General features: G+C 49.6%; 3 protein-coding genes across 4 annotated transcripts in view; 2 read left to right on the top strand and 1 right to left on the bottom strand.

Annotated features, from left to right (window-relative positions):
* Positions 1-196: 196 nt before the first annotated feature.
* zmat2 (zinc finger, matrin-type 2) lies at positions 197-2867 on the bottom strand. Its single transcript, XM_005947728.3, has 6 exons — positions 2756-2867; positions 1703-1802; positions 1500-1623; positions 1074-1147; positions 813-958; positions 197-732 (listed from the first exon to the last, which is right to left on the bottom strand). The coding sequence occupies exons 1-6, from the start codon at positions 2771-2773 to the stop codon at positions 589-591; spliced, it is 606 nt and encodes a 201-aa protein (XP_005947790.1). The 5' UTR covers positions 2774-2867; the 3' UTR covers positions 197-588.
* A 1893-nt stretch (positions 2868-4760) lies between these two features.
* slbp2 (stem-loop binding protein 2) lies at positions 4761-8970 on the top strand. The gene is made up of 9 exons (XM_014329339.2): positions 4761-4867; positions 6082-6243; positions 6345-6425; positions 6554-6634; positions 6814-6957; positions 7050-7220; positions 7316-7478; positions 7602-7728; positions 8430-8970. Exons 1-9 carry the CDS (start codon positions 4815-4817, stop codon positions 8486-8488), a joined length of 1041 nt encoding a protein of 346 aa, XP_014184825.1. The 5' UTR covers positions 4761-4814; the 3' UTR covers positions 8489-8970.
* A 717-nt stretch (positions 8971-9687) lies between these two features.
* Positions 9688-27187, top strand: part of fam53c (family with sequence similarity 53 member C) — a 20872-nt gene continuing 3372 nt past the window's right edge. The window contains exons 1-3 of one of the 2 annotated variants that reach the window (XM_005947727.3): positions 9688-10119; positions 12951-13300; positions 16021-16078. In XM_005947727.3, coding sequence (XP_005947789.1) covers positions 16072-16078 — 7 coding nt within the window. In that variant the 5' untranslated portion in view covers positions 9688-10119; positions 12951-13300; positions 16021-16071. Of the gene's footprint in view, positions 10120-12950; positions 13301-15178; positions 16079-27187 lie in introns of those variants that run through there. The other variant, XM_042213963.1, reaches the window with a different exon arrangement.

Genomic DNA, 27187 nt, shown 5'->3' with positions numbered 1-27187 from the left:
CCCAGGCTGAGATCTTCCTCCACCTCTCCTGTATCTCCCCCTCTGCAGAGAGAGCTCCTGAAGAGAGGAAAGCTCCTGCAAGATGACCTCTGACCTTGAATGAGTGTCACTCTTGAAAGGCAAGCGTCACGCTGATGTCTGGAACAAACAGCCTGGGTTCTGTGGTGCGTTCACTGACACAAACAACAATCAGAAATTTAAAAAAACAAAAACTGTTTATTACAATTTGAATTTCCCAGCATGCCTAGGGGCTGATACAGACTGTCTGAGCTGTGCTTTAAATAAAGTTTTACGTTTTGTGTGTTTGAATCAAAACTTTATGTGAAGAAGCCCAAACACAAACCCGAGGAGCTGACAGCTACTTCCTGTCCGACCTCTGACCTGTTGTATTTACTGCTTGCAGCATCCAGTAAGCGGCAGGAAGCAGCTGATTACATCTGAATAGACTAACATAATAAAAGTCTGGCTGTGAATAACAAAGTAAGAGTCCAAGACGAGCGCCGATGCTACTCCGCCTAAGTCCGAACCTCCGCCTGATGTAGAGAGGGCGGGGTAGAAACCTGCTTCCTGCCTGAGAGAGGCGGAGCTTCAGTGGCTCTTCTTGGACGAGCCAAAGCCAGAGAAGCCCATCACTGCCGCCATCTCTTCGTCCTCCTCGAAGTCCACGTCCTCCTCCGCCCGTCGCTTCCGCTCCTTCTGCTTCTCCTTCTTGTACGCCTTCGCCTTCTCCTCCTAAAGACACGCAGCACAGACACCCGTGAGGAACGCGCTCATCCCGAAAGCCTCACGAGATCCATAAAACTCCTCCTCACCTCCTCCCGCAGCTCCTTCATGCGCTCCTCGAAGTCGTACTCCTTCTGCTTCTCCTCCAACTTCTTCTTGTTCACCTCGAATCTCTTCTTCACCTGATCAAGAGACGAGCGCTCCACCCGCATCGACATGCCCAGGTTCCTCTGATCTGCTCACACACACACACCACCTGCTGTTCACACTGAAGAACATCAGCAATGATGTGTGTGACATGATTTTCAAAGTAAAAGCCTCCTCTCTGATCAGGTTGGCTGTGAACTCACGTTTTTTGCCGTTGATGTGATCCAGGAAGTTGATGGAGTCTTTGACCACACAGTCGCACACGTTACAGTAATACCTGAAACACCAAAGGAAGAAAAAAGGTCACCTGTATGTCCTTGCTCCGCCTATATAAGGAGAATGGCGGCAGCAGCTGAGCAGCCCAAACTTTGAGCGAGGTCATCAGATACGTTTGTGTGAGAGAACAGAGCTCTACTGACTTCAGCTGACAGTGTGGGCGGAGCTTGTCCTGACACTGACCTTCTTGTCAGTGAGTGAGCCTTCATCACGCCATATTTTCACCTGTAAAGCAGCTGCAGCTGACTTGTGACATCACACGTCACGTCAGCGGTTGCTTTCGTTCAGCTTTTGTTTTGTTCTCAGTCTGCACGACAACTTGAAGAGACGATGGCGTGTGAACCTGGTCTTACCCGCCCATCTCGGCCTGCGGTGTGGTCTTGGTGATGACGATGGTCTTCCCCAGCTTGGACTCCAGGTCCACCTTGTAGTCCCGGTGACGCAGGAGGTCGCGCTTGACCGGCGGCGCAGTTTTTCCTGAAGGTGCCAACATGTGACAGGTTAATACAGAAAGTGAAAGCCTAAGCTCCTCCCTCTGAGCTGCTGATGTTCTTACCATCTCGCCGCTCGCGCTCCCTCTCCTCCACCAGACGTTTCTGGGCGAGGTTCTCGTACTCGTCTTTGTCCCATTTCCGCCTGAAGTCGTTTTTACTCGACTGGAAGAGAAAAGAGAGACGCTGCCGTTACCGCGCTTCCTGTCAGAGCTGATCACAGAGTGGAAATCACAATCCACAGAAACGTTGATTCAGTGACATGAAATCATTAATCATTTCTGGTATTATTGATAAGTCCCCATTCAGAGGTTAAAACACGGTCTGAGCTTCAGCTTTTATTTTTAACTGCTAAACTTCTGTCATCCTCTATTTTATGTATATAAGATTTAGACTGTGTATTTACGGATGTATATACACATACATACATAGACAGATATATACATGTGTGTGTGTGTCGTTTACATATTGTTGTGATTTACATTGCTGTGCTTGAGGGTCAACCGGAACCAAACTCCTTGAATGTGTTTGCGCATACACACGGCCAATAAACGTGATTCTGAAAATAAAGACGTCTAACTTTCACCTCCACCTGCTGCCTCCTCTCTCTACAAATCAAACATGTGGCTTATCAATAAAATACAGATCATCTTAAAGTCAGAAAAGCAGCAAGTCTTTATATCTGAAATAAAAAACATTTTAATTCAAGCCTGAGCCGAGTTCCTTGTTTTGAGGTGAAGCTTTTATTTTGACAGGCCGGAAGTCACACCGCTTGCGCTAACAGGCTAACACTGATCAGCTAATCTGTTTCCGAGCTGCAGGAGGGACAAGAACAAACACGAAGTGCCAAGCAGCAGAGAGTGGGTTAACGAGCACTGGCATAACGTTTAGAAAACGTCTGAAATGAAACCGGAAACGCTGAACAGGGTCACGGTTAGCATGCTAGCTGCTGCTAGCTAAGCGCGCTGAAAACAGCTGTCTAAAGACGGAGAACCGGCTTGAACCGGACCCGGTAACAACCCCGACTACGACAAATCCCGAGAGTGAAACACGCCGTGCTCACACCGCCAAGCTTTCATGTTTTTACTCTAAAGAAGAAGAAACGCTCAGAAACTCACCCCGCTGCCTGACGCCATCTTGTTTACTTGTGACCGGAAATGACGGCAGCCGCTGTAGCGTCATTTTTTCAACAGAGATAGAAAGAGCGCCACCTGCAGGAGAAGAGGAGGTGAGGCTATGAGGCCCTTTATCAAACCCATCGCTGCTTCAGTCTCAGCAGGTTTACCAACCTTCACGTCTGCACGACGAACCTGCAGCACTGACGGCAGCGAGCTCTGAGCTCAGCGTCAGGATCTGTCAGGACTGCTGAGCGCTGGGTGGGAAGTTTCCCTGTCAGGACTCTCACTGCAGCATTTTGGATCAGCTGAAGGCTTTTCAGGGAGTTTTTAGGACTTCCTGATAATAATGAATTACAGTCGTCCAGCCTGGAAGTAATAAATGCCTGAACTAGTTTTTCAGCGTCACTCTGAGACAGGATATTTCTAACTTTAGAGATGTTGCACAAATGGAAGAAAGCAGTCTTACATATTTGTTTAATATGTGCGTTGAAGGACATGTCCTGGTCAAAAATGACTCCAAGGTTCCTCACAGTGTTACTGGAGGCCAAGGTAATGCCATCCAGAGTAAGAATCTGCTTAGATACCATATTTCTAAGATTTTCAGGGCCGAGTACAATAACCTCAGTTTGCTCTGAATGAAGAAGCAGAAAGTTAGAACATACGAAGATCCTTTATGAGCTTCACATTGTTTCTGAACTGGGATGAGCTCTGAAGCCTGAAACGTCAAATACACCGTTCCTCTGCAGATCATCAATGAGCTCTTTCAAGAGTTTTTGATGGGTTGGAGAAAGTATTGAAGTCAGATTGAGACAAAAGCCCACAGAGCCCTCGTTACCCACCGCAGCAGCACCGATGTTAGTGGCTTGTGTCAGATTGGCGTTAGCACAGATTTAGTGACTGATTAAACCTGTTGTGATATCAGAGTGATGACAGATTTATCATACCTCACAGTCCACACTCACACAACCAATATCCATTTATCAGCCTGTCTGTGGGACTCAGCTGCTCCCGGCCCCCCTGCTGGTGTGGGGGACCTGAGCAGCTCTTCTGTCTGTGCGGTGCTGAAGACGCAAATGTCTAATGTGATAAATATGGACTGTTTGACTGTATCAGTGATAGGATGAGGAAACTGGCTCGCTATGATATTCTGAATAAGATGAAACAGGAGAAACAGGCCTGACTGCAGCACTGATCTTAGAATCAGCCATAAATATGTTTCTGACTTTATTTATTGTTTAGAGCAATAAATTTAATGTAATTCCTGAAATAAAAAACTGTTTATCAACGGAATTTTAAAATAAAACAAATCAGGGACCAGCTGGAGCGTAACCAGGTTGATTTTAACACTTAGAGTCCCCCGAGAGCAGCAGTGCCCAGCCTTCTACCTTTCTACCTTTAAAACGCGCCTTCCAGCCAAATGGCTGGTAGGCTTTCAGCTAGGCTTTAGCTTCAGCCAAGTGGAAGCTAAATTGGCTAGTCATTCATATGTAAATTAGGTTGTTACCTGGGAATTCTGGAGGGGAGTGGGGGTGTGTGAATGAGGGGGTGGGGAGCTGCTAAAAGCTGTGAACTTCCTTTTGTGTTCGTCTTGATGCATTCTCAATCATCCAGGGAAATAAATCTCCAAAAGTCACCAACTTGGAGTGTTTCAGTTTGCCATCTTAGGGAGAAATCAACACACATGGGTGTATGTCCTGTGTTGCTGAGATTTATTGATAAAAACAGTACAAAAACCCAACCATTTGTACACATATTTACAAATAATAATAAAAAGTGAGTGAGTACATTTCAACATTTTCAGCAATCACTCACAATCCTGGCACTGCCATGGTATCTGTAGTCTGCATTTACCACATGTGTGTCTGTAGCAGCGAACACATCGCACAGTGGCATGATTCTTCTTGCATTTGTGTTTGACCTGACACATGGCTCTTTTTCCAGGACTAGGTGTGGAGCGCTAAGGTGAGGCCCCGCCCTCACCGCGGCCCCGCCCCCTCCGCTCCAGGTGCCGCTCATTAAAGGCTGTGAGAGCGGACCGACGTGTTCTGTGAGTCCGAAGATGTCCGCGAGCAAAGTGGAACCGGCAGAGCAGAGCCCGCCGCTGTCCTCCAGGTACGAGTCTGTCCTCACCTGCAGCTGAGCTCAGCCAATCACAGCTGGGATTCTTAGCTCAGGCTGCACCTGTTCGTGTTCCGTTTGTTTGGCGTCTTTGTAAAGTTGAGCGGGCCGAAGCAGCTGATGTCTGTGAGACGGAACAAAGCCGAACCGCGGACAGGTTCTCGGGCGGCTTCGTCTCGTGTGGTTTCCGGCTGTTTGTTCTCTTTAAACACGCGCTGGGTCTGCGCTTCGTGACGTCAGCTCTCGGTATGAGCTCGCGGACTCACCTGTGTTCTCTGTACCTGCAGCGGCCCGGGTCTTGCTGCCAGGCTCCCGGTGTTGTGCCAAAAACTGATTTCCAGTGTTTTTGGTGTTTGTGTAATGTCTCTATGTGTGTCGGTGAACACGGTCCTGGCGGCCAGGTTACTCTTAAAGAAGACTTTTTTTTTTTTTTTTTTTAACTGGACAGATAAAGGTGAACTCAAGACGCTGCCAAACACTGATTGGTGCTTCCAGCCTGTTACAGGAGTGCTGTTTGTGGCTCAACATGACTGGATGCCATTCATGAGGAAACGTCTCACATATTATAGACCAACAGCTTATTTTTGTCAGTTTAAATACGAGCAGTGAGTGTTTGGCGCACGCCGCCTCACAGACTGGAACCTCTGCACTGACTTTAAGCACACGCGTATCTTTAACACTTAAACTCTGAAAGCAGCAGCTCGAACCTGTGAGTCCGTGACGAAGGACCTGAGCTGTGACCTCGTGATGTCCAGAAATGAGACTCGTGACGAGGCTGAGCTTGCAGGTGAGCAGGGACACACTCGGGACGTGTGGTCGAGCTTTGTATAGTTTATGATATGAGCTGTTGCATCAGTCCACTGAAAACATCTGTAACATCTGCATGCTGAGACTGGGGTGCTGACAGACGTGTGACCGCTCGCGTAGCGACAGAAACAGGAAATGATGTAGTTTCTACATGGCGCTCGTCCACAAACAGAAACCTGGGCTGAAAGCAGTGAGGAGGGGGGAGGGGGTCTCCCGGGACTCGTTGGCCTGGATGAGTCCAGGTGTGAATCCTGAGTGCTTAACCCCCCATCATCATCACAACGACTCTGACGAGGGGAGGGGGGGTCAACGACCCTTCGAGGGCTCTGAATCGCTCAGTGACCTGAGGTGAGCTCGTCAGTCTCACCTGGACTCTCTAAACCGGGTGTGTCTGCTTGCAGCTTCCTCTTCAGCCCGTGGTCGTGTGTCTGCGCGAAGGGCTGGTCGGCGACCATGTGGAACAGCCTTTCTGACCCGGTGCTGACCACCACCGCCTCGGGATGCTCCGCCCCCGAGCCGTGGCTGCTCCCCGGCTGCAGCTCCGTGTACGACAGCCTGGTCAGGTATGAAATTCTCCTGCAGAGGGGTGGGGTCAGTGTAGCGTGGCAGAGACGGCGCCCTCTGCAGGCCGTGGTTTCTCCTGACACCTTTCTCTTCTTTGCAGTAACGTCTCTCCGATCCCGTCTCCTCGTGGCGCCGGCGGCATGCGAGGACAAGAGCGAGTCATCAGCGGCAAACCACGCAGGTATTTGGCTTCTTTAATCCAGGCTAACGAGCCGTTATCAGGATCAGCTAATCCTGCGCAGACCAGTAAACGTGGACTGAAACCTGAAGGTCGCCACAGCAGGTGTTCATGCAGCTGTTCTTCCTCAGGTCCTCCATCCTGGAGCGCTGCATCCTCAAAGTGTCCACGAGCAGCGTGGCCGTGGGGACGGATGACGTGGACAGCAGGAGGTGAGTACGAGGGACATTCAGAGGTTCTGGCCTGCTCTGTGCATAACCTGCATCAGGTGGCGGTAGGCCACGCCCCTGAGCTGTGTTGGCCTGTGGCGTTGCCTGCAGCACTGCACGCTGCTGGAGCCTCTTCTTCTCTGGGTTTCTGTGTTCCCTGTTTAATTTGTCGCTCTGTGAAGGCCCCACATCAGCCGCTGTTACCCCCGCCTGCCGGACCCGACCAACACGGAGACCAACGCCGCGGTTCTGAAACGGCGGCAGAAACAGATCCAGTACGGCAAGAACACCAGCGGATACCAGAACTACATCCAGCAAGTCCCCAAGTAAGAACCCGGAGCATGACGCCGAGAATCGAACGACTGTTCCTCAAACGTCGACGCTGACACGCCTCTCTGGTTTCTCTCCTCCTCCTCAGACACCTGAGGGATCCTAAGCTCCACCCCTCCACTCCTAACAAGTACAGGAAGTACAGCCGGCGCTCCTGGGACATGCAGGTGCGTCTGTGGAGGCGAGCGCTGCACCTGTGGGACCCTCCGACCGGCGCCCAGCCGGATGCCGCCGACACGCCGGACCCCGTGGAGCAGCTGTAGGTGGAACCCAGCGCCAGTTGACATTTATCCAGAAACTGATCCTCGTCAGCTGAGGCCTTTCTGTGACATCATCAGTATTTTCTCTCTTTAGGCAGAGTCAGCTGGAGAAGATGACCTCTGACCTCTTTGAGAATGTTGGAGACGAGCAGAGAGAGAAGGAGACTCCAGCATCCTCTAAAGTCTCCTCTGTGTCTCCTCTGCTGGCCGCCACGCCCTCAGCGCTGCCTGGAGCCTGGGCCGTCCCCGTGTCGCCGGTAATCAGTCACCAATCAAATTCTTCGGCTTATTAAAGATGCGTTAACTTTATTTAACGTCCTCTGTAAAACACAACATCAGCTGATCGGTGACTTTATTTATTCCTGTTTGTTTCTCTGCAGCTGGAGGCGAGCCGCCGGGCGCTTCGCTCTCCTCCAGGCCTGAACTACTCACTCAGCAGTCAGCTGACCACCGATGACAGCATGACCGACTGGCTCCACCTCCTGATGGAAACGGACCACGGCCAAGGTGAGGTAACTCAGCCAGCAGGGGGCGACTCCTGAGGGCGAGCCTGCTGGCTGGTTTGGGGCGGGGCTTGGTCAGATCCAGAGGTGGGAAGTAACTAAATGGTAAATGGCCTGTATTTATATAGCGCTTTACTCGTCCCTAAGGACCCCAAAGCGGTTTCCATATCCAGTCATCCACACATTCACACACTGGTGATGGCAGCTACATTGTAGCCACAGCCACCCTGGGGCGCACTGACAGAGGCGAGGCTGCCGGACACTGGCGCCACCGGGCCCTCTGACCACCACCAGTAGGCAACGGGTGAAGTGTCTTGCCCAAAGACACAACGACCGAGACTGTCCGAGCCGGGGTTTGAACCGGCAACCTTCCGATTACAAGGCGAACTCCCAACTCTTGAGCCACGATCGCCCGTAACTAAGTATTTGTACTGAAGTAGAATTTGCAGGTGTTTGTTTTACTTGCACGGTTCGTTTGGCTTTGCACACAAATAGGAGCCACTTTTGCCACTTTTACTCTGAGTACTTTTTACTTGAATAAAAAAAGTTGAAGCAGTCCTGAAGTACAGACTGTGGGGACATGAGGTCACATGAGGACTGCTATGGTTACATCAAACCTGCTGAGGCAGGCGATCGGGGTCTTGTTCTGTGACATGTGCTCACTTCCTGTTTGTCGGCTCACCGCCATCTTGTTTCTCCGTGCAGACTCTGATGACCAGCAGGTCCCTGTGTTCTCCGACCAGCTCCTGTGGAACCCGTACTGACCACCCGACGCAGTCCTCGCCCTTGTTTCCTCATCGTGTCTTTTTAAATGTGTCTGAAGATTAACTGAACGACCGCAGGGATTCGATTGGCCGCCACCCCCCCTCCCGGGTGCTGAGGTTTCCCGGCTGCTCGTGAACGCATTGTCAGGGCGGACAGCTGAACACTCGGATGCACCTGAACGTTCGACCTCATGAAGCACTCGTCACCTGTTCTGCACTCGTTTCTGTATCGACTCACTTTGGTGTCACTTTGTTTTCTTTGCTCCACCTTCACCTTCGTGCTCTGCTGTCTGGCTCAGGCTCCTCCCCCCCGCACCGCCATGTTTTTTCTCAAAAACGACCCCCTGCTGAGTGGAGGGGAGCGGCCTTCTTTGTGTTTGAGTTTTCTTTTTACTCTTCCTACTTTTTTTGCTGCTTGACTGTCAAGAGCAAAGCTGAACCATGTGATTAATAAAGGCGTAAATAAAGTGTTACTGACCCACAGGCCGACTCGTTCTTCTTCTACTCTCCATAAGTGTTGGACATGCAGAGGTGTTCACTGAGGGTGTACAGCTGTAAGAACCTGGACTCCAAACACAAGTTCGTCTTCTCTGTCCCATCAGAATATCTGGGTTGTTTGTTTTCACAGAAAATCCTTAAATGTGCAGAATAAGATGAAGCGGCTCGTTTAAATCTACTTCTTGCTTCTAAAATGCAGCGTTGAATAAAATTAAATTTGTTTTTAATCCATAAATGATTTTTACTCGGTCTGACTATCCACGCATTTTATCAGGTTTTACGTGTTTTGTTTTTTTTTCGTTTTTTTTTTTTTTGAAAGTAAACCCTAAAGATGAACTCCTTATTTCTAAACTAGATTTTAACTCTAACAGTTTTATTTCAGTTTGTCAAATTTGTTTTCACTGTACAGTTTATTTAACAGTCTTTTTGCTTCCTCTTTGTTTTTAAAATATTCAGATTTTAAAAATGTAATATTAATAAATGGAATCAATTTTTAGTTTCAACCACGTGTTTTTATTTCTTTTTAGTCTCTACTCTTTTCTCTTCACCATTTTTACTCATTTTTCGTTATTTTTAATGTCCCGGTGTCTGCACGGTTCTCTGAGGTTCCTCCGGTCGGGCCCGGTCCGCGCACCGTTTCTGCGGGTTTGCCCTTTAACGCGAGCTGTGGCGGTAAACAAGCCTCCGCGGACTCCAGCCCCCGTCATGCCCCGCGCGGCAGCGTTCTCGGAGATTCGCCCCGGGTTCGTGCGGCAGGTTCGGCTGTGCTGAGCGGCGGCACTGCGGACCGGATCAAAGGATCAGACGTAAATAAACGGCAGGTGCCGGTGATGCGCTGAAGCCACGCCCCTCCTCCGCTGGCACCGTAGCTGTTATTTATGAATGCCCGCCGCTCACGGGCGTGTGCGCGCGCAGTCCTCGTTATTATTATTATGTTTTAATAACGGAGACCGGACACCGATCCAGGCAGATGTGCGGCTCAGTGCCGGAGCCTGCGATGCCCGCTCCGCGCGGTTAGATTCCCGCTTCGGTCCGCTGTGTTCGACGATAATACTGGGTCGATACACCGAACACAGAGCCGTTCGCCGGCCCGCTGCAGCCACAGGAGCCGCCTCACCCCGTCAACCGACAAGGTAAGCACTGCGCCGGGCCGGAGAGAGCGGGACGTGTGTCCGACTCCGTCCCGCAGCATCCCGCCGTGTGTCTCCCCCCTCTCGCCGCTCCGGGAGCTCTCGGGCCGGCCACACGCCGTCAGCACCGCTGTTCCGATCGCTGTTGACGGCCTGCGGTGGTTCTGCTAAGCATGGGCCTGTGAGGGGTCCGGTGTGTGCGGACGGCCCTGGCCTGGGTGATGGCCGGAGGCGGGACAGACACCGGGAGCATCATTGATGTTCGTGGGTTGTTTGTGACACCATTAACGGCGGCTAACGGGTCAGCTAGCAGCTAACCCGTTAGCCGCCGTTAGCTACTAAATGCCGCCCTGTTCGCTGCTAGCAGCCCGGCACGGGCCCCCGGAGCCCGGGAGGCGGTGGAGGAGGCAGAGCCGTCACTCAGCGGCTCCCATCCTCCGAGCAAGATGGCTGAGTTTATTGTGCCGACCTTGAGCGGAATAACGGGATGACTTGTTATTTATAGCAGCGAGCTAACGGCTCAGGTGAACTGCTGGTGATGTAACGGTCCGCCGTCATAACACAAACCGGGGTTTGTGTTTTTTTTTCATGGAGTAACCCTCCGCAAACACACCGCCCACCGGGCCGACAGGTACACGGGCGGAAAGCATCCCTCATTAAAAGCAATGGGATGCTTAGCTACAAGCTAACAAGCTGTCGGGGGTGCCCGCCGGCCTCGGTCAGCCCGGCTCGGCTCGGTTCGGCTCACGGTCATCGGCATGTACCCGGAGCCGATATTCCCCCAGCAGAGCCCCGCTAACCAGACCCCGGGGTTCCGCCCCGATGACGGGGTGATGGTCCCCTGTTCTTGGCCCCTGACCTGGTTTACAGGAGCCCCAGGGGGGTCCACGAGTAACGGAGTAACGGTACTCAGTTACAGCACTGATGCAAGGCTGCAACTGGAGAGTAACGACATGAAGGAGTGAAACTGTTATTGTTATTATTATGAGTGTTAACTGTGTGACATAATAATTAAAGTCTAATTTCATGCGATGAGCGGTCCAGACTAATCTCTGGGACCTTGTATTCCTTTTGAGGTTATTTTTGTGTAATTTTGTTGTCAGGTTTTTGTTTTTGCTCTTTTTGACATTTCTTTTCCGATTGAATGTCCAGTCCTGGCTCTTGCTGGTTGTTATGTGGGTATGCCTCGTGTGTTTGTTCTGCAGTTTTCCTGCGTGGCTTTGGGGGGTCTGGGTGGTTTTATGTTGCCTCGACGGCGGTGCAGGTGGTTTGTAGTCTCTGTGAGCTCCTTTTCACACTTTAGTCTTTTTTGTTGTTGTTTTTGTCGGGTCTCAGATGCGCTTCCTCCAGTCGTTCATGGTGGTTTCTTCAGGCTGTTTGGTCGTAGCGTCTTTGAGGCAGTCTTTAGTCTGTCAGTCGTTTCACTCTGTGGATGTTTTCGTGGGTCTCTTTTGTGCTTCGTCTCTGTCCACGGGGGTCTTCTTCTTCTTGATGGCGTCTTTTTGTTTTTCGGTGTCTCTTATAGGGGTGAAAATAAAGAGTTTATTGATTGTGATTCTGAGGTTATTGTCTCCACCATCACTAATTGCACTCTGTGTGGTCAAATATTTGTGCATGTTGGAGCAATTTCCCCTCTTTGTTGCGGTCAGGTCAGCAGTGGTCAGCGCCGACACACACACACACACGATGAGAGTCATAGCACAGCACAGTTCACACACACATCACCACACACACACACACACACACACATATGAGAGAGAGAGGGTATGCATAGTATGCCACAAACCCATCATATTCTCATACAATGAGAACAGGACAAATCAACAACTGACAATGATATAATATTAGAAATCTGTAACATAATGTATTGTTTGGAGTTTAGTCTGTTACTGTTACTATTTTTACCATTTCATGTTGGAGCAACTGTAACCCACATCATTTCCTTATAAAGTATTCTGATTGGATCATAGCAGGTCATCCTGAACCAATCACACGTCTGCTTACCTGCATCTTTTGTTTCTCTTCCTCTTCTTTTCCCTTTTTTCTAAACTGAGCACCTGATGGCTTTGAACTTTTCTTGTTCGTCTTGGTTTTAATTTTGCCCTCCAGTATGAACACAAATCCCCCAACCCGAGGATCAGCACAACATATCCTAACAGACCGACACCTTAGTTCACAGATTCACTTTGTCTAAGGTGTGTTTCTGGGATTTCACACAACCCAGGATTCAAATCATGAATCCATGATGGGTTTGGATTTACAACGTTATGAAATGTGCTCTATTTGGAAGCAGCAGGTCTTCCTCCCCTTTCGACGGGTTGTGTGAGCACAAAGCAAAGAATAAACACTTTATTTGTACAGCGAGGGACAATAAAGGATATTTCAGTTTCTATTGTGTTCTACTGCAGAAACACGAGCAGGTAGCTGAGCCTGGCTGTTTGCTACCTTCAGCTCAGGCTGTGGCTGCTGTGCTGGGTTCTTCGTTAGCTTAGCATTAGCACGGTGTGTGATGCAGTCTCCACTTTAAACTAGAAAAGTCAAAGGAACGTCCGTTTACACGCTGCAGACCTGTTTTCCTCCTCTGACACGTGAACTGCAATCAGCTGATTGTAGTGCAACAAGAACTGATAAGCGGGATCAATACACACACAGACTAACAATTCCAAACAGGGACTTGACTGTGGGACTGGTTCCCAGTGCTGTTTGTGGTCGTCTTTTTTTTCTTGTGTTTTTCCTGTTTCTTCTCAACATCAGCTGTTTGATGCTTTGTTCCTGATAGAGTTGTCAATGTTTTTCAGCTTAACTTCACCTGCGTGTGTGTGTGCCTTTTCCAGGTGTGTTGCTGCAGCAACGGCTGACAGATGATGCTCTTGTGAGAGTGGGTGGGGCTACGTGGCCCTGAGGCCTTAAGGAGGAGTCTCAGCCCTAAGCTCCTCCCCTCTCTCGTCCCGAGACAGACCAAACGGACGGACACACAGACGGCCGTAACTCTCCCCTCCCTCCTCCTCCTTCCCCCCTCTCTCCCCTGTTCTCCCCTCCAACTGGCCCCTCCTCCTCCTCCCGGCCACCCTCCCCTGTCTCCCCCCTCGTCCCCTGCCACCATGCTGTGGTCACGCTGCTGGTGGAGAGCCTGAGGAAGCAGACTCTGGAAGGCGACCCTGCTCAGCCAGGGGACTTGTACCTGGTGAGTGGCACACCTGTAGCCTCACCTGTGAGGTCACTGTCACACCTGCAGAGCAGAGACAGGAAGTGTACTTTTGTTAGCGACAGTCTGAACGCCGTCACGGCCCGTGTGTTCACTGACAGTCAGGATAGTTTGATACAAAGTCAGGGTGTAAAGTCTCACCACTGGATGTCAGTGGATTGCAGATGATTCCTCCTAATTCACGTGGACAATCCTGCTACGGTGGCCACTGTAGGACACAGCCAGCTGCTTCTGCTGCTGTTTGTGGAAAGTCCACACTTGTCTGCACACTGTGTTTAAACATATTTGAGTAATATCAACACTTAGCAATAAAGCAGGAGTAAGAAACTCTCGTGTGTCATCAATCTTAGTCCAAAGTCACCTCCAAACCTCCGATGATGTTCATCTGTACTGAGAGCTGCTGTTAGTGAAACTCTGACACTTAGTGAATAAACTCTCATATGATGTGTGACTGTGTGTCACAGACAATTTTAGGCCACTAAACATGGCGTAACGTTAGATTTAGAGCAGCTGTTGGTTTTGTTTAGCTGTCAGCTGTTTGATGGTGCGGACATGTCTGTTAAATGTCCCACTGCAAGCGAACACCTAAAGCTCTCTGCATGTGTGTCTGTAGCCACACATGTAAAGGTGCTGCACAGAGTCTCTGAAGTCCTTCAACATCTGTCGGACAATGCTCAGGCGCTAGAAACGATATAAATTTGGCCAACGATAGAGACTTTGACTATATCGCTCTATCGCGATAGCACATGGTGATGATGTCATCAAGCTGCGCCTGTTTTGGTCAAAAGCATCGCAGCGGCTACAACCATTATCATCTGCAAATTATGGCGACAGTCACAGCAAAGAGATGAAGCACTTTTGAAATATGGGGAAAGCCAAAAACTGCGCTTCCTCCACTTCCGTAACATTGATTCATTAATGTTGAATTCTCTCGCAGCTGCTCTGTTCCCATGTTGTTGCAGTATATTAATGACTAACCTCGTATTGTGGATGAATAATCTCAGTTGTTCTCCTGACTGAAGTTTGGCCCGTGTACAGCATCCTGCTATGTGATTGCATTTGTCCCTGACCACCAGAATCCCTCACGTTAACTTTTATCGAGTGGAAAAAAAGTTGGCGTTCATCCTCCAGCTTCACTGTGCTAATGTTATGCTAACATAGCTGTGTCGCTAGCAATCACGTAGCACAACATTATATACCAGGTAGTCCAACTTCAGTAACCCTGCAAACGTCACTGCTGTTTAGTTTTCTGTCTTCATTTATGTTGGAAGTGAAGCAGAGCTGTACGTTTGAATTAGTTTCAAAAATCTCTCAGTCAGAACATGGTATGAAATGTTTAGGTGGAAACTAGCGAGCTAACTTCCTGCTAACTTCTAACTCCGTTAAATTTAATAAATTCTGTTTTCATGGATGCCTGGATGTTAAACTTAATTGTTACACCTGGTAAAGCAGCAACGCTGATGATTTTATTAAAGATGAAAGAATTTAGACCGTTTTTAACTCTCAGTGTTCGTTTGACTTTGGGACCTGAAGCTGACGGAGTTTTGGACCCAGATTACTCCGCGAAGCTCCTCACTACGGCAGCCGTAATGCTCTGACAATCCATCAAAACATTTTTAACAGATTTCTGCAGCCAAAATCGGTTCAAGAGTCAGTAAGCACAACCAGAATTCATACATAAGGCACACTCTCGATTTTTGAGAAAATTAAAGGATTTTAAGTGTGGAAAATACGTTATACAGAAGAAAAGAATATATCGTGATATATGTCGTTACCGCACGTGCTTCAAATTATATCGCGATATGAATTTTAGGCCATATCGCCCAGCCCTACTCAGGATGTTCTGTCCTCTGTGCTGTTGCATGCTGGGACATCAGGTTGAGGGTCACAGATGCTAACAGACTCAATAAACTGATCACGAGGCCAGTAATGTTGTGGTGATGGAGCTGGACTCCGTTAGGGTGGTGTCGGAGAAGGATGTTGTCCAAGATAAAGAAAATACTGCACAATACCTCCCACCCACTCCATGACGTGCTGGCCAATCACAGGAGCGCGCTCAGGGAGAGACTGAGATTACCCACAATGCACCACTGAACAACACAGGACATCATTCCTGTGGACATCTCTGTACCAGCCATCTAACACACAGTGAGGTCGTCTATGGTAAAATAAGGTTTTACAGGTTACATTGGAGCTGTTTCTTATATTTGTAACATGTTATTGTATTAGTCTGTTGCTGTTGTCATGGAGAGACTGACCACATCATGTCCTCAGGGAGTAATGAAGTACAACAACACAATTAGGCTGAACGGCCCAAAGCAGAGCAACATGGCGGCTTCCAAAAACCAGCAGCGGCTCACGTGTGATTTTCATTCATTCTGATTTTATTATTTCAGTTCTTCAGCTGACACAGCTCACAGGAACCTTCCTCCCTGCAGCTGTGACTCTAAATCAAACCTTAAACCTGAAGATAATCTGACCTGAGTCGTGTGTGGAAACAGCTTCAGTTTCAGCTGAGCTGAAGTTCTGAGCAGCTCTGCAGGTGGACACCAGGTGGTGCTGCAGGTCGCCTCATCTCCACTGAATGCGCTGCAGCCACAAAGGACTGTTGCTGCCTTCAGCTTAAATCCAGGATCAAAACTGGAAAGCAGGAATATTTTTATGTTCTCAGAGCTGAAACTCTGATTCTGGTCTTTCAGTCCCTGCTGGACCCGAAAACCCTCGCAGAGTGCTGGCCCCCAGATGGCTTGATGCCTGGTGAGTTTCCTGTTTCCCTGAGTGAACCCTGAACATCATGAACGTGTGTGTAAGAGGAAGGAGTGTGTTTACCTCAGGCACTGTTCCTGCAGCGTGTAATTATTCACCTGTGTGTGTGTGTGTCTGTGCGTGTGTGTGTGTGTGCGTGTGTCTCTGTGTGTGTGTGTGTGTGTGTGTGTGCCACACACACACACACGACACACACACACACACACACAAACACACACACGCACAGACACACGACACACACACACAGACACACACACACACACACACACACAGACACACACACACACACACACACAGACACACAAACACACGACACACACACACACACACACACGCACAGACACACACACACACACACACACACACACACACACACACACACACAGACACACACAGCACAGACACACACACACAGGTGAATAATTACACGCTGCAGGAACAGTGCCTGAGGTAAACACACTCCTTCCTCTTACACACACGTTCATGATGTTCAGGGTTCACTCAGGGAAACAGGAAACTCACCAGGCATCAAGCCATCTGGGGGCCAGCACTCTGCGAGGGTTTTCGGGTCCAGCAGGGACTGAAAGACCAGAATCAGAGTTTCAGCTCTGAGAACATAAAAATATTCCTGCTTTCCAGTTTTGATCCTGGATTTAAGCTGAAGGCAGCAACAGTCCTTTGTGGCTGCAGCGCATTCAGTGGAGATGAGGCGACCTGCAGCACCACCTGGTGTCCACCTGCAGAGCTGCTCAGAACTTCAGCTCAGCTGCAACTGAAGCTGTTTCCACACACGACTCAGGTCAGATTATCTTCAGGTTTAAGGTTTGATTTAGAGTCACAGCTGCAGGGAGGAAGGTTCCTGTGAGCTGTGTCAGCTGAAGAACTGAAATAATAAAATCAGAATGAATGAAAATCACACGTGAGCGGCTGCTGGTTTTTGGAAGCCGCCATGTTGCTCTGCTTTGGGCCGTTCAGCCTAATTGTGTTGTTGTACTTCATTACTCCCTGAGGACATGATGTGGTCAGTCTCTCCATGACAACAGCAACAGACTAATACAATAACATGTTACAAATATAAGAAACAGCTCCAATGTAACCTGTAAAACCTTATTTTACCATAGACGACCTCACTGTGTGTTAGATGGATGGTACAGAGATGTCCACAGGAATGATGTCCTGTGTTGTTCAGTGGTGCATTGTGGGTAATCTCAGTCTCTCCCTGAGCGCGCTCCTGTGATTGGCCAGCACGTCATGGAGTGGGTGGGAGGTATTGTGCAGTATTTTCTTTATCTTGGACAACATCCTTCTCCGACACCACCCTAACGGAGTCCAGCTCCATCACCACAACATTACTGGCCTCGTGATCAGTTTATTGAGTCTGTTAGCATCTGTGACCCTCAACCTGATGTCCCAGCATGCAACAGCACAGAGGACAGAACATCCTGAGTAGGGCTGGGCGATATGGCCTAAAATTCATATCGCGATATAATTTGAAGCACGTGCGGTAACGATATATATCACGATATATTCTTTTCTTCTGTATAACGTATTTTCCACACTTAAAATCCTTTAATTTTCTCAAAAATCGAGAGTGTGCCTTATGTATGAATTCTGGTTGTGCTTACTGACTCTTGAACCGATTTTGGCTGCAGAAATCTGTTAAAAATGTTTTGATGGATTGTCAGAGCATTACGGCTGCCGTAGTGAGGAGCTTCGCGGAGTAATCTGGGTCCAAAACTCCGTCAGCTTCAGGTCCCAAAGTCAAACGAACACTGAGAGTTAAAAACGGTCTAAATTCTTTCATCTTTAATAAAATCATCAGCGTTGCTGCTTTACCAGGTGTAACAATTAAGTTTAACATCCAGGCATCCATGAAAACAGAATTTATTAAATTTAACGGAGTTAGAAGTTAGCAGGAAGTTAGCTCGCTAGTTTCCACCTAAACATTTCATACCATGTTCTGACTGAGAGATTTTTGAAACTAATTCAAACGTACAGCTCTGCTTCACTTCCAACATAAATGAAGACAGAAAACTAAACAGCAGTGACGTTTGCAGGGTTACTGAAGTTGGACTACCTGGTATATAATGTTGTGCTACGTGATTGCTAGCGACACAGCTATGTTAGCATAACATTAGCACAGTGAAGCTGGAGGATGAACGCCAACTTTTTTTCCACTCGATAAAAGTTAACGTGAGGGATTCTGGTGGTCAGGGACAAATGCAATCACATAGCAGGATGCTGTACACGGGCCAAACTTCAGTCAGGAGAACAACTGAGATTATTCATCCACAATACGAGGTTAGTCATTAATATACTGCAACAACATGGGAACAGAGCAGCTGCGAGAGAATTCAACATTAATGAATCAATGTTACGGAAGTGGAGGAAGCGCAGTTTTTGGCTTTCCCCATATTTCAAAAGTGCTTCATCTCTTTGCTGTGACTGTCGCCATAATTTGCAGATGATAATGGTTGTAGCCGCTGCGATGCTTTTGACCAAAACAGGCGCAGCTTGATGACATCATCACCATGTGCTATCGCGATAGAGCGATATAGTCAAAATCTCTATCGTTGGCCAAATTTATATCGTTTCTAGCGCCTGAGCATTGTCCGACAGATGTTGAAGGACTTCAGAGACTCTGTGCAGCACCTTTACATGTGTGGCTACAGACACACATGCAGAGAGCTTTAGGTGTTCGCTTGCAGTGGGACATTTAACAGACATGTCCGCACCATCAAACAGCTGACAGCTAAACAAAACCAACAGCTGCTCTAAATCTAACGTTACGCCATGTTTAGTGGCCTAAAATTGTCTGTGACACACAGTCACACATCATATGAGAGTTTATTCACTAAGTGTCAGAGTTTCACTAACAGCAGCTCTCAGTACAGATGAACATCATCGGAGGTTTGGAGGTGACTTTGGACTAAGATTGATGACACACGAGAGTTTCTTACTCCTGCTTTATTGCTAAGTGTTGATATTACTCAAATATGTTTAAACACAGTGTGCAGACAAGTGTGGACTTTCCACAAACAGCAGCAGAAGCAGCTGGCTGTGTCCTACAGTGGCCACCGTAGCAGGATTGTCCACGTGAATTAGGAGGAATCATCTGCAATCCACTGACATCCAGTGGTGAGACTTTACACCCTGACTTTGTATCAAACTATCCTGACTGTCAGTGAACACACGGGCCGTGACGGCGTTCAGACTGTCGCTAACAAAAGTACACTTCCTGTCTCTGCTCTGCAGGTGTGACAGTGACCTCACAGGTGAGGCTACAGGTGTGCCACTCACCAGGTACAAGTCCCCTGGCTGAGCAGGGTCGCCTTCCAGAGTCTGCTTCCTCAGGCTCTCCACCAGCAGCGTGACCACAGCATGGTGGCAGGGGACGAGGGGGGAGACAGGGGAGGGTGGCCGGGAGGAGGAGGAGGGGCCGAGTTGGAGGGGAGAACAGGGGAGAGAGGGGGGAAGGAGGAGGGGGAGAGAGTTACGGCCGTCTGTGTGTCCGTCCGTTTGGTCTGTCTCGGGACGAGAGAGGGGAGGAGCTTAGGGCTGAGACTCCTCCTTAAGGCCTCAGGGCCACGTAGCCCCACCCACTCTCACAAGAGCATCATCTGTCAGCCGTTGCTGCAGCAACACACCTGGAAAAGGCACACACACACGCAGGTGAAGTTAAGCTGAAAAACATTGACAACTCTATCAGGAACAAAGCATCAAACAGCTGATGTTGAGAAGAAACAGGAAAAACACAAGAAAAAAAAGACGACCACAAACAGCACTGGGAACCAGTCCCACAGTCAAGTCCCTGTTTGGAATTGTTAGTCTGTGTGTGTATTGATCCCGCTTATCAGTTCTTGTTGCACTACAATCAGCTGATTGCAGTTCACGTGTCAGAGGAGGAAAACAGGTCTGCAGCGTGTAAACGGACGTTCCTTTGACTTTTCTAGTTTAAAGTGGAGACTGCATCACACACCGTGCTAATGCTAAGCTAACGAAGAACCCAGCACAGCAGCCACAGCCTGAGCTGAAGGTAGCAAACAGCCAGGCTCAGCTACCTGCTCGTGTTTCTGCAGTAGAACACAATAGAAACTGAAATATCCTTTATTGTCCCTCGCTGTACAAATAAAGTGTTTCTTCTTTGCTTTGTGCTCACACAACCCGTCGAAAGGGGAGGAAGACCTGCTGCTTCCAAATAGAGCACATTTCATAATGTTGTAAATCCAAACCCATCATGGATTCATGATTTGAATCCTGGGTTGTGTGAAATCCCAGAAACACACCTTAGACAAAGTGAATCTGTGAACTAAGGTGTCGGTCTGTTAGGTTATGTTGTGCTGATCATCGTGTTGGGGGATTTGTGTTCATACTGGAGTGCAAAATTAAAACCAAATGAATGACAAGAAAAGTTCAAAGCCATCAGGTGCTCAGTTTAGAAAAAAGAGAAAAGAAGAGGAGGAGAAAGAGCAACAGATCAGGTAAGCAGATGTGTCGATTGGAATAGGCAGGTCATCCTGAAACTAATCGAATCAGAATACTTTATTAATCCCTAAGGAAATAATGTGGGTTACAGTTGCTCCAAGAAGAAATGGTAAAAATAGTAACAGTAACAGACTAAACTCCAAACATACATATGTTACAGATTTCTAATATTAATTATCATTGTCAGTTGTTGATTTGTCCTGTTTCATTGTATGACGAATCATGATGCTGTTGTAGCTGTGCATACTATGCATACTCTCTCTCTCTCATATGTGTGTGTGTGTGTTGTCGTGTGGTGTGTGTGTGTAACTGTGTGTCTATGTACTTCTCGTGTGTGTGTGTGTGTCGGCGCTGACCACTGCTGACCTGACCGCAACAAAGAGGGGAAATTGCTCCAACATGCACAAATATTTGACCACACAGAGTGCAATTAGTGATGGTGGAGACAATAACCTCAGAATCACAATCAATAAACTCTTTATTTTCACCCCTATAAGAGACACCGAAAAACAAAAAGACGCCATCAAGAAGAAGAAGACCCCCGTGGACAGAGACGAAGCACAAAAGAGACCCACGAAAACATCCACAGAGTGAAACGACTGACAGACTAAAGACTGCCTCAAAGACGCTACGACCAAACAGCCTGAAGAAACCACCATGAACGACTGGAGGAAGCGCATCTGAGACCCGACAAAAACAACAACAAAAAAGACTAAAGTGTGAAAAGGAGCTCACAGAGACTACAAACCACCTGCACCGCCGTCGAGGCAACATAAAACCACCCAGACCCCCCAAAGCCACGCAGGAAAACTGCAGAACAAACACACGAGGCATACCCACATAACAACCAGCAAGAGCCAGGACTGGACATTCAATCGGAAAAGAAATGTCAAAAAGAGCAAAAACAAAAACCTGACAACAAAATTACACAAAAATAACCTCAAAAGGAATACAAGGTCCCAGAGATTAGTCTGGACCGCTCATCGCATGAAATTAGACTTTAATTATTATGTCACACAGTTAACACTCATAATAATAACAACAATAACAGTTTCACTCCTTCATGTCGTTACTCTCCAGTTGCAGCCTTGCATCAGTGCTGTAACTGAGTACCGTTACTCCGTTACTCGTGGACCCCCCTGGGGCTCCTGTAAACCAGGTCAGGGGCCAAGAACAGGGGACCATCACCCCGTCATCGGGGCGGAACCCCGGGGTCTGGTTAGCGGGGCTCTGCTGGGGGAATATCGGCTCCGGGTACATGCCGATGACCGTGAGCCGAACCGAGCCGAGCCGGGCTGACCGAGGCCGGCGGGCACCCCCGACAGCTTGTTAGCTTGTAGCTAAGCATCCCATTGCTTTTAATGAGGGATGCTTTCCGCCCGTGTACCTGTCGGCCCGGTGGGCGGTGTGTTTGCGGAGGGTTACTCCATGAAAAAAAAACACAAACCCCGGTTTGTGTTATGACGGCGGACCGTTACATCACCAGCAGTTCACCTGAGCCGTTAGCTCGCTGCTATAAATAACAAGTCATCCCGTTATTCCGCTCAAGGTCGGCACAATAAACTCAGCCATCTTGCTCGGAGGATGGGAGCCGCTGAGTGACGGCTCTGCCTCCTCCACCGCCTCCCGGGCTCCGGGGGCCCGTGCCGGGCTGCTAGCAGCGAACAGGGCGGCATTTAGTAGCTAACGGCGGCTAACGGGTTAGCTGCTAGCTGACCCGTTAGCCGCCGTTAATGGTGTCACAAACAACCCACGAACATCAATGATGCTCCCGGTGTCTGTCCCGCCTCCGGCCATCACCCAGGCCAGGGCCGTCCGCACACACCGGACCCCTCACAGGCCCATGCTTAGCAGAACCACCGCAGGCCGTCAACAGCGATCGGAACAGCGGTGCTGACGGCGTGTGGCCGGCCCGAGAGCTCCCGGAGCGGCGAGAGGGGGGAGACACACGGCGGGATGCTGCGGGACGGAGTCGGACACACGTCCCGCTCTCTCCGGCCCGGCGCAGTGCTTACCTTGTCGGTTGACGGGGTGAGGCGGCTCCTGTGGCTGCAGCGGGCCGGCGAACGGCTCTGTGTTCGGTGTATCGACCCAGTATTATCGTCGAACACAGCGGACCGAAGCGGGAATCTAACCGCGCGGAGCGGGCATCGCAGGCTCCGGCACTGAGCCGCACATCTGCCTGGATCGGTGTCCGGTCTCCGTTATTAAAACATAATAATAATAACGAGGACTGCGCGCGCACACGCCCGTGAGCGGCGGGCATTCATAAATAACAGCTACGGTGCCAGCGGAGGAGGGGCGTGGCTTCAGCGCATCACCGGCACCTGCCGTTTATTTACGTCTGATCCTTTGATCCGGTCCGCAGTGCCGCCGCTCAGCACAGCCGAACCTGCCGCACGAACCCGGGGCGAATCTCCGAGAACGCTGCCGCGCGGGGCATGACGGGGGCTGGAGTCCGCGGAGGCTTGTTTACCGCCACAGCTCGCGTTAAAGGGCAAACCCGCAGAAACGGTGCGCGGACCGGGCCCGACCGGAGGAACCTCAGAGAACCGTGCAGACACCGGGACATTAAAAATAACGAAAAATGAGTAAAAATGGTGAAGAGAAAAGAGTAGAGACTAAAAAGAAATAAAAACACGTGGTTGAAACTAAAAATTGATTCCATTTATTAATATTACATTTTTAAAATCTGAATATTTTAAAAACAAAGAGGAAGCAAAAAGACTGTTAAATAAACTGTACAGTGAAAACAAATTTGACAAACTGAAATAAAACTGTTAGAGTTAAAATCTAGTTTAGAAATAAGGAGTTCATCTTTAGGGTTTACTTTTAAAAAAAGAAAAAAAACGAAAAAAAAAAAAAACAAACACGTAAAACCTGATAAAATGCGTGGATAGTCAGACCGAGTAAAAATCATTTATGGATTAAAAACAAATTTAATTTTATTCAACGCTGCATTTTAGAAGCAAGAAGTAGATTTAAACGAGCCGCTTCATCTTATTCTGCACATTTAAGGATTTTCTGTGAAAACAAACAACCCAGATATTCTGATGGGACAGAGAAGACGAACTTGTGTTTGGAGTCCAGGTTCTTACAGCTGTACACCCTCAGTGAACACCTCTGCATGTCCAACACTTATGGAGAGTAGAAGAAGAACGAGTCGGCCTGTGGGTCAGTAACACTTTATTTACGCCTTTATTAATCACATGGTTCAGCTTTGCTCTTGACAGTCAAGCAGCAAAAAAAGTAGGAAGAGTAAAAAGAAAACTCAAACACAAAGAAGGCCGCTCCCCTCCACTCAGCAGGGGGTCGTTTTTGAGAAAAAACATGGCGGTGCAGGGGGGAGGAGCCTGAGCCAGACAGCAGAGCACGAAGGTGAAGGTGGAGCAAAGACAACAAAGTGACACCAAAGTGAGTCGATACAGAAACGAGTGCAGAACAGGTGACGAGTGCTTCATGAGGTCGAACGTTCAGGTGCATCCGAGTGTTCAGCTGTCCGCCCTGACAATGCGTTCACGAGCAGCCGGGAAACCTCAGCACCCGGGAGGGGGGGTGGCGGCCAATCGAATCCCTGCGGTCGTTCAGTTAATCTTCAGACACATTTAAAAAGACACGATGAGGAAACAAGGGCGAGGACTGCGTCGGGTGGTCAGTACGGGTTCCACAGGAGCTGGTCGGAGAACACAGGGACCTGCTGGTCATCAGAGTCTGCACGGAGAAACAAGATGGCGGTGAGCCGACAAACAGGAAGTGAGCACATGTCACAGAACAAGACCCCGATCGCCTGCCTCAGCAGGTTTGATGTAACCATAGCAGTCCTCATGTGACCTCATGTCCCCACAGTCTGTACTTCAGGACTGCTTCAACTTTTTTTATTCAAGTAAAAAGTACTCAGAGTAAAAGTGGCAAAAGTGGCTCCTATTTGTGTGCAAAGCCAAACGAACCGTGCAAGTAAAACAAACACCTGCAAATTCTACTTCAGTACAAATACTTAGTTACGGGCGATCGTGGCTCAAGAGTTGGGAGTTCGCCTTGTAATCGGAAGGTTGCCGGTTCGAGCCCCGGCTTGGACAGTCTCGGTCGTTGTGTCCTTGGGCAAGACACTTCACCCGTTGCCTACTGGTGGTGGTCAGAGGGCCCGGTGGCGCCAGTGTCCGGCAGCCTCGCCTCTGTCAGTGCGCCCCAGGGTGGCTGTGGCTACATGTAGCTTGCCATCACCAGTGTGTGAATGTGTGTGTGAATGGGTGGATGACTGGATATGTAAAGCGCTTTGGGGTCCTTAGGGACTAGTAAAGCGCTATATAAATACAGGCCATTTACCATTTAGTTACTTCCCACCTCTGGATCTGACCAAGCCCCGCCCCAAACCAGCCAGCAGGCTCGCCCTCAGGAGTCGCCCCCTGCTGGCTGAGTTACCTCACCTTGGCCGTGGTCCGTTTCCATCAGGAGGTGGAGCCAGTCGGTCATGCTGTCATCGGTGGTCAGCCGACTGCTGAGTGAGTAGTTCAGGCCTGGAGGAGAGCGAAGCGCCCGGCGGCTCGCCTCCAGCTGCAGAGAAACAAACAGGAATAAATAAAGTCACCGATCAGCTGATGTTGTGTTTTACAGAGGACGTTAAATAAAGTTAACGCATCTTTAATAAGCCGAAGAATTTGATTGGTGACTGATTACCGGCGACACGGGGACGGCCCAGGCTCCAGGCAGCGCTGAGGGCGTGGCGGCCAGCAGAGGAGACACAGAGGAGACTTTAGAGGATGCTGGAGTCTCCTTCTCTCTCTGCTCGTCTCCAACATTCTCAAAGAGGTCAGAGGTCATCTTCTCCAGCTGACTCTGCCTAAAGAGAGAAAATACTGATGATGTCACAGAAAGGCCTCAACTGACGAGGATCACTTTCTGGATAAATGTCAACTGGCGCTGGGTTCCACCTACAGCTGCTCCACGGGGTCCGGCGTGTCGGCGGCATCCGGCTGGGCGCCGGTCGGAGGGTCCCACAGGTGCAGCGCTCGCCTCCACAGACGCACCTGCATGTCCCAGGAGCGCCGGCTGTACTTCCTGTACTTGTTAGGAGTGGAGGGGTGGAGCTTAGGATCCCTCAGGTGTCTGAGGAGGAGGAGAGAAACCAGAGAGGCGTGTCAGCGTCGACGTTTGAGGAACAGTCGTTCGATTCTCGGCGTCATGCTCCGGGTTCTTACTTGGGGACTTGCTGGATGTAGTTCTGGTATCCGCTGGTGTTCTTGCCGTACTGGATCTGTTTCTGCCGCCGTTTCAGAACCGCGGCGTTGGTCTCCGTGTTGGTCGGGTCCGGCAGGCGGGGGTAACAGCGGCTGATGTGGGGCCTTCACAGAGCGACAAATTAAACAGGGAACACAGAAACCCAGAGAAGAAGAGGCTCCAGCAGCGTGCAGTGCTGCAGGCAACGCCACAGGCCAACACAGCTCAGGGGCGTGGCCTACCGCCACCTGATGCAGGTTATGCACAGAGCAGGCCAGAACCTCTGAATGTCCCTCGTACTCACCTCCTGCTGTCCACGTCATCCGTCCCCACGGCCACGCTGCTCGTGGACACTTTGAGGATGCAGCGCTCCAGGATGGAGGACCTGAGGAAGAACAGCTGCATGAACACCTGCTGTGGCGACCTTCAGGTTTCAGTCCACGTTTACTGGTCCGCGCAGGATTAGCTGATCCTGATAACGGCTCGTTAGCCTGGATTAAAGAAGCCAAATACCTGCGTGGTTTGCCGCTGATGACTCGCTCTTGTCCTCGCATGCCGCCGGCGCCACGAGGAGACGGGATCGGAGAGACGTTACTGCAAAGAAGAGAAAGGTGTCAGGAGAAACCACGGCCTGCAGAGGGCGCCGTCTCTGCCACGCTACACTGACCCCACCCCTCTGCAGGAGAATTTCATACCTGACCAGGCTGTCGTACACGGAGCTGCAGCCGGGGAGCAGCCACGGCTCGGGGGCGGAGCATCCCGAGGCGGTGGTGGTCAGCACCGGGTCAGAAAGGCTGTTCCACATGGTCGCCGACCAGCCCTTCGCGCAGACACATGACCACGGGCTGAAGAGGAAGCTGCAAGCAGACACACCCGGTTTAGAGAGTCCAGGTGAGACTGACGAGCTCACCTCAGGTCACTGAGCGATTCAGAGCCCTCGAAGGGTCGTTGACCCCCCTCCCCTCGTCAGAGTCGTTGTGATGATGATGGGGGGTTAAGCACTCAAGATTCACACCTGGACTCATCCAGGCCAACGAGTCCCGGGAGACCCCTCCCCCCTCCTCACTGCTTTCAGCCCAGGTTTCTGTTTGTGGACGAGCGCCATGTAGAAACTACATCATTTCCTGTTTCTGTCGCTACGCGAGCGGTCACACGTCTGTCAGCACCCCAGTCTCAGCATGCAGATGTTACAGATGTTTTCAGTGGACTGATGCAACAGCTCATATCATAAACTATACAAAGCTCGACCACACGTCCCGAGTGTGTCCCTGCTCACCTGCAAGCTCAGCCTCGTCACGAGTCTCATTTCTGGACATCACGAGGTCACAGCTCAGGTCCTTCGTCACTGACTCACAGGTTCGAGCTGCTGCTTTCAGAGTTTAAGTGTTAAAGATCTCTTTT

Source organism: Haplochromis burtoni, unplaced genomic scaffold (genome assembly GCF_018398535.1).
Source record: "Haplochromis burtoni strain Fernald_Lab_line unplaced genomic scaffold, NCSU_Asbu1 Contig_505, whole genome shotgun sequence".
In the NCBI taxonomy this organism is placed as follows: domain Eukaryota; kingdom Metazoa; phylum Chordata; class Actinopteri; order Cichliformes; family Cichlidae; genus Haplochromis; species Haplochromis burtoni.
The sequence above is the reverse complement of the archived record's forward strand: the minus strand, read 5'-3'. Positions and strand labels throughout refer to the sequence as shown.

Bases quoted from the DNA above. Each gene is read 5' to 3' on its own strand.
- zmat2 (XM_005947728.3), bottom strand. The intron at 1,624-1,702 runs GTAAGAACATCA...TGGCACCTTCAG, and splicing joins GGAGCGCGAGCGGCGAGATG to GAAAAACTGCGCCGCCGGTC. The intron at 959-1,073 runs GTGAGTTCACAG...GTGTGTGAGCAG, and splicing joins TCACATCAACGGCAAAAAAC to ATCAGAGGAACCTGGGCATG.
- slbp2 (XM_014329339.2), top strand. From the start codon at position 4,815: ATGTCCGCGAGCAAAGTGGAACCGGCAGAGCAGAGCCCGCCGCTGTCC. The intron at 7,479-7,601 runs GTAATCAGTCAC...GTTTCTCTGCAG, and splicing joins GGGCCGTCCCCGTGTCGCCG to CTGGAGGCGAGCCGCCGGGC. The intron at 7,729-8,429 runs GTGAGGTAACTC...TTCTCCGTGCAG, and splicing joins GGAAACGGACCACGGCCAAG to ACTCTGATGACCAGCAGGTC.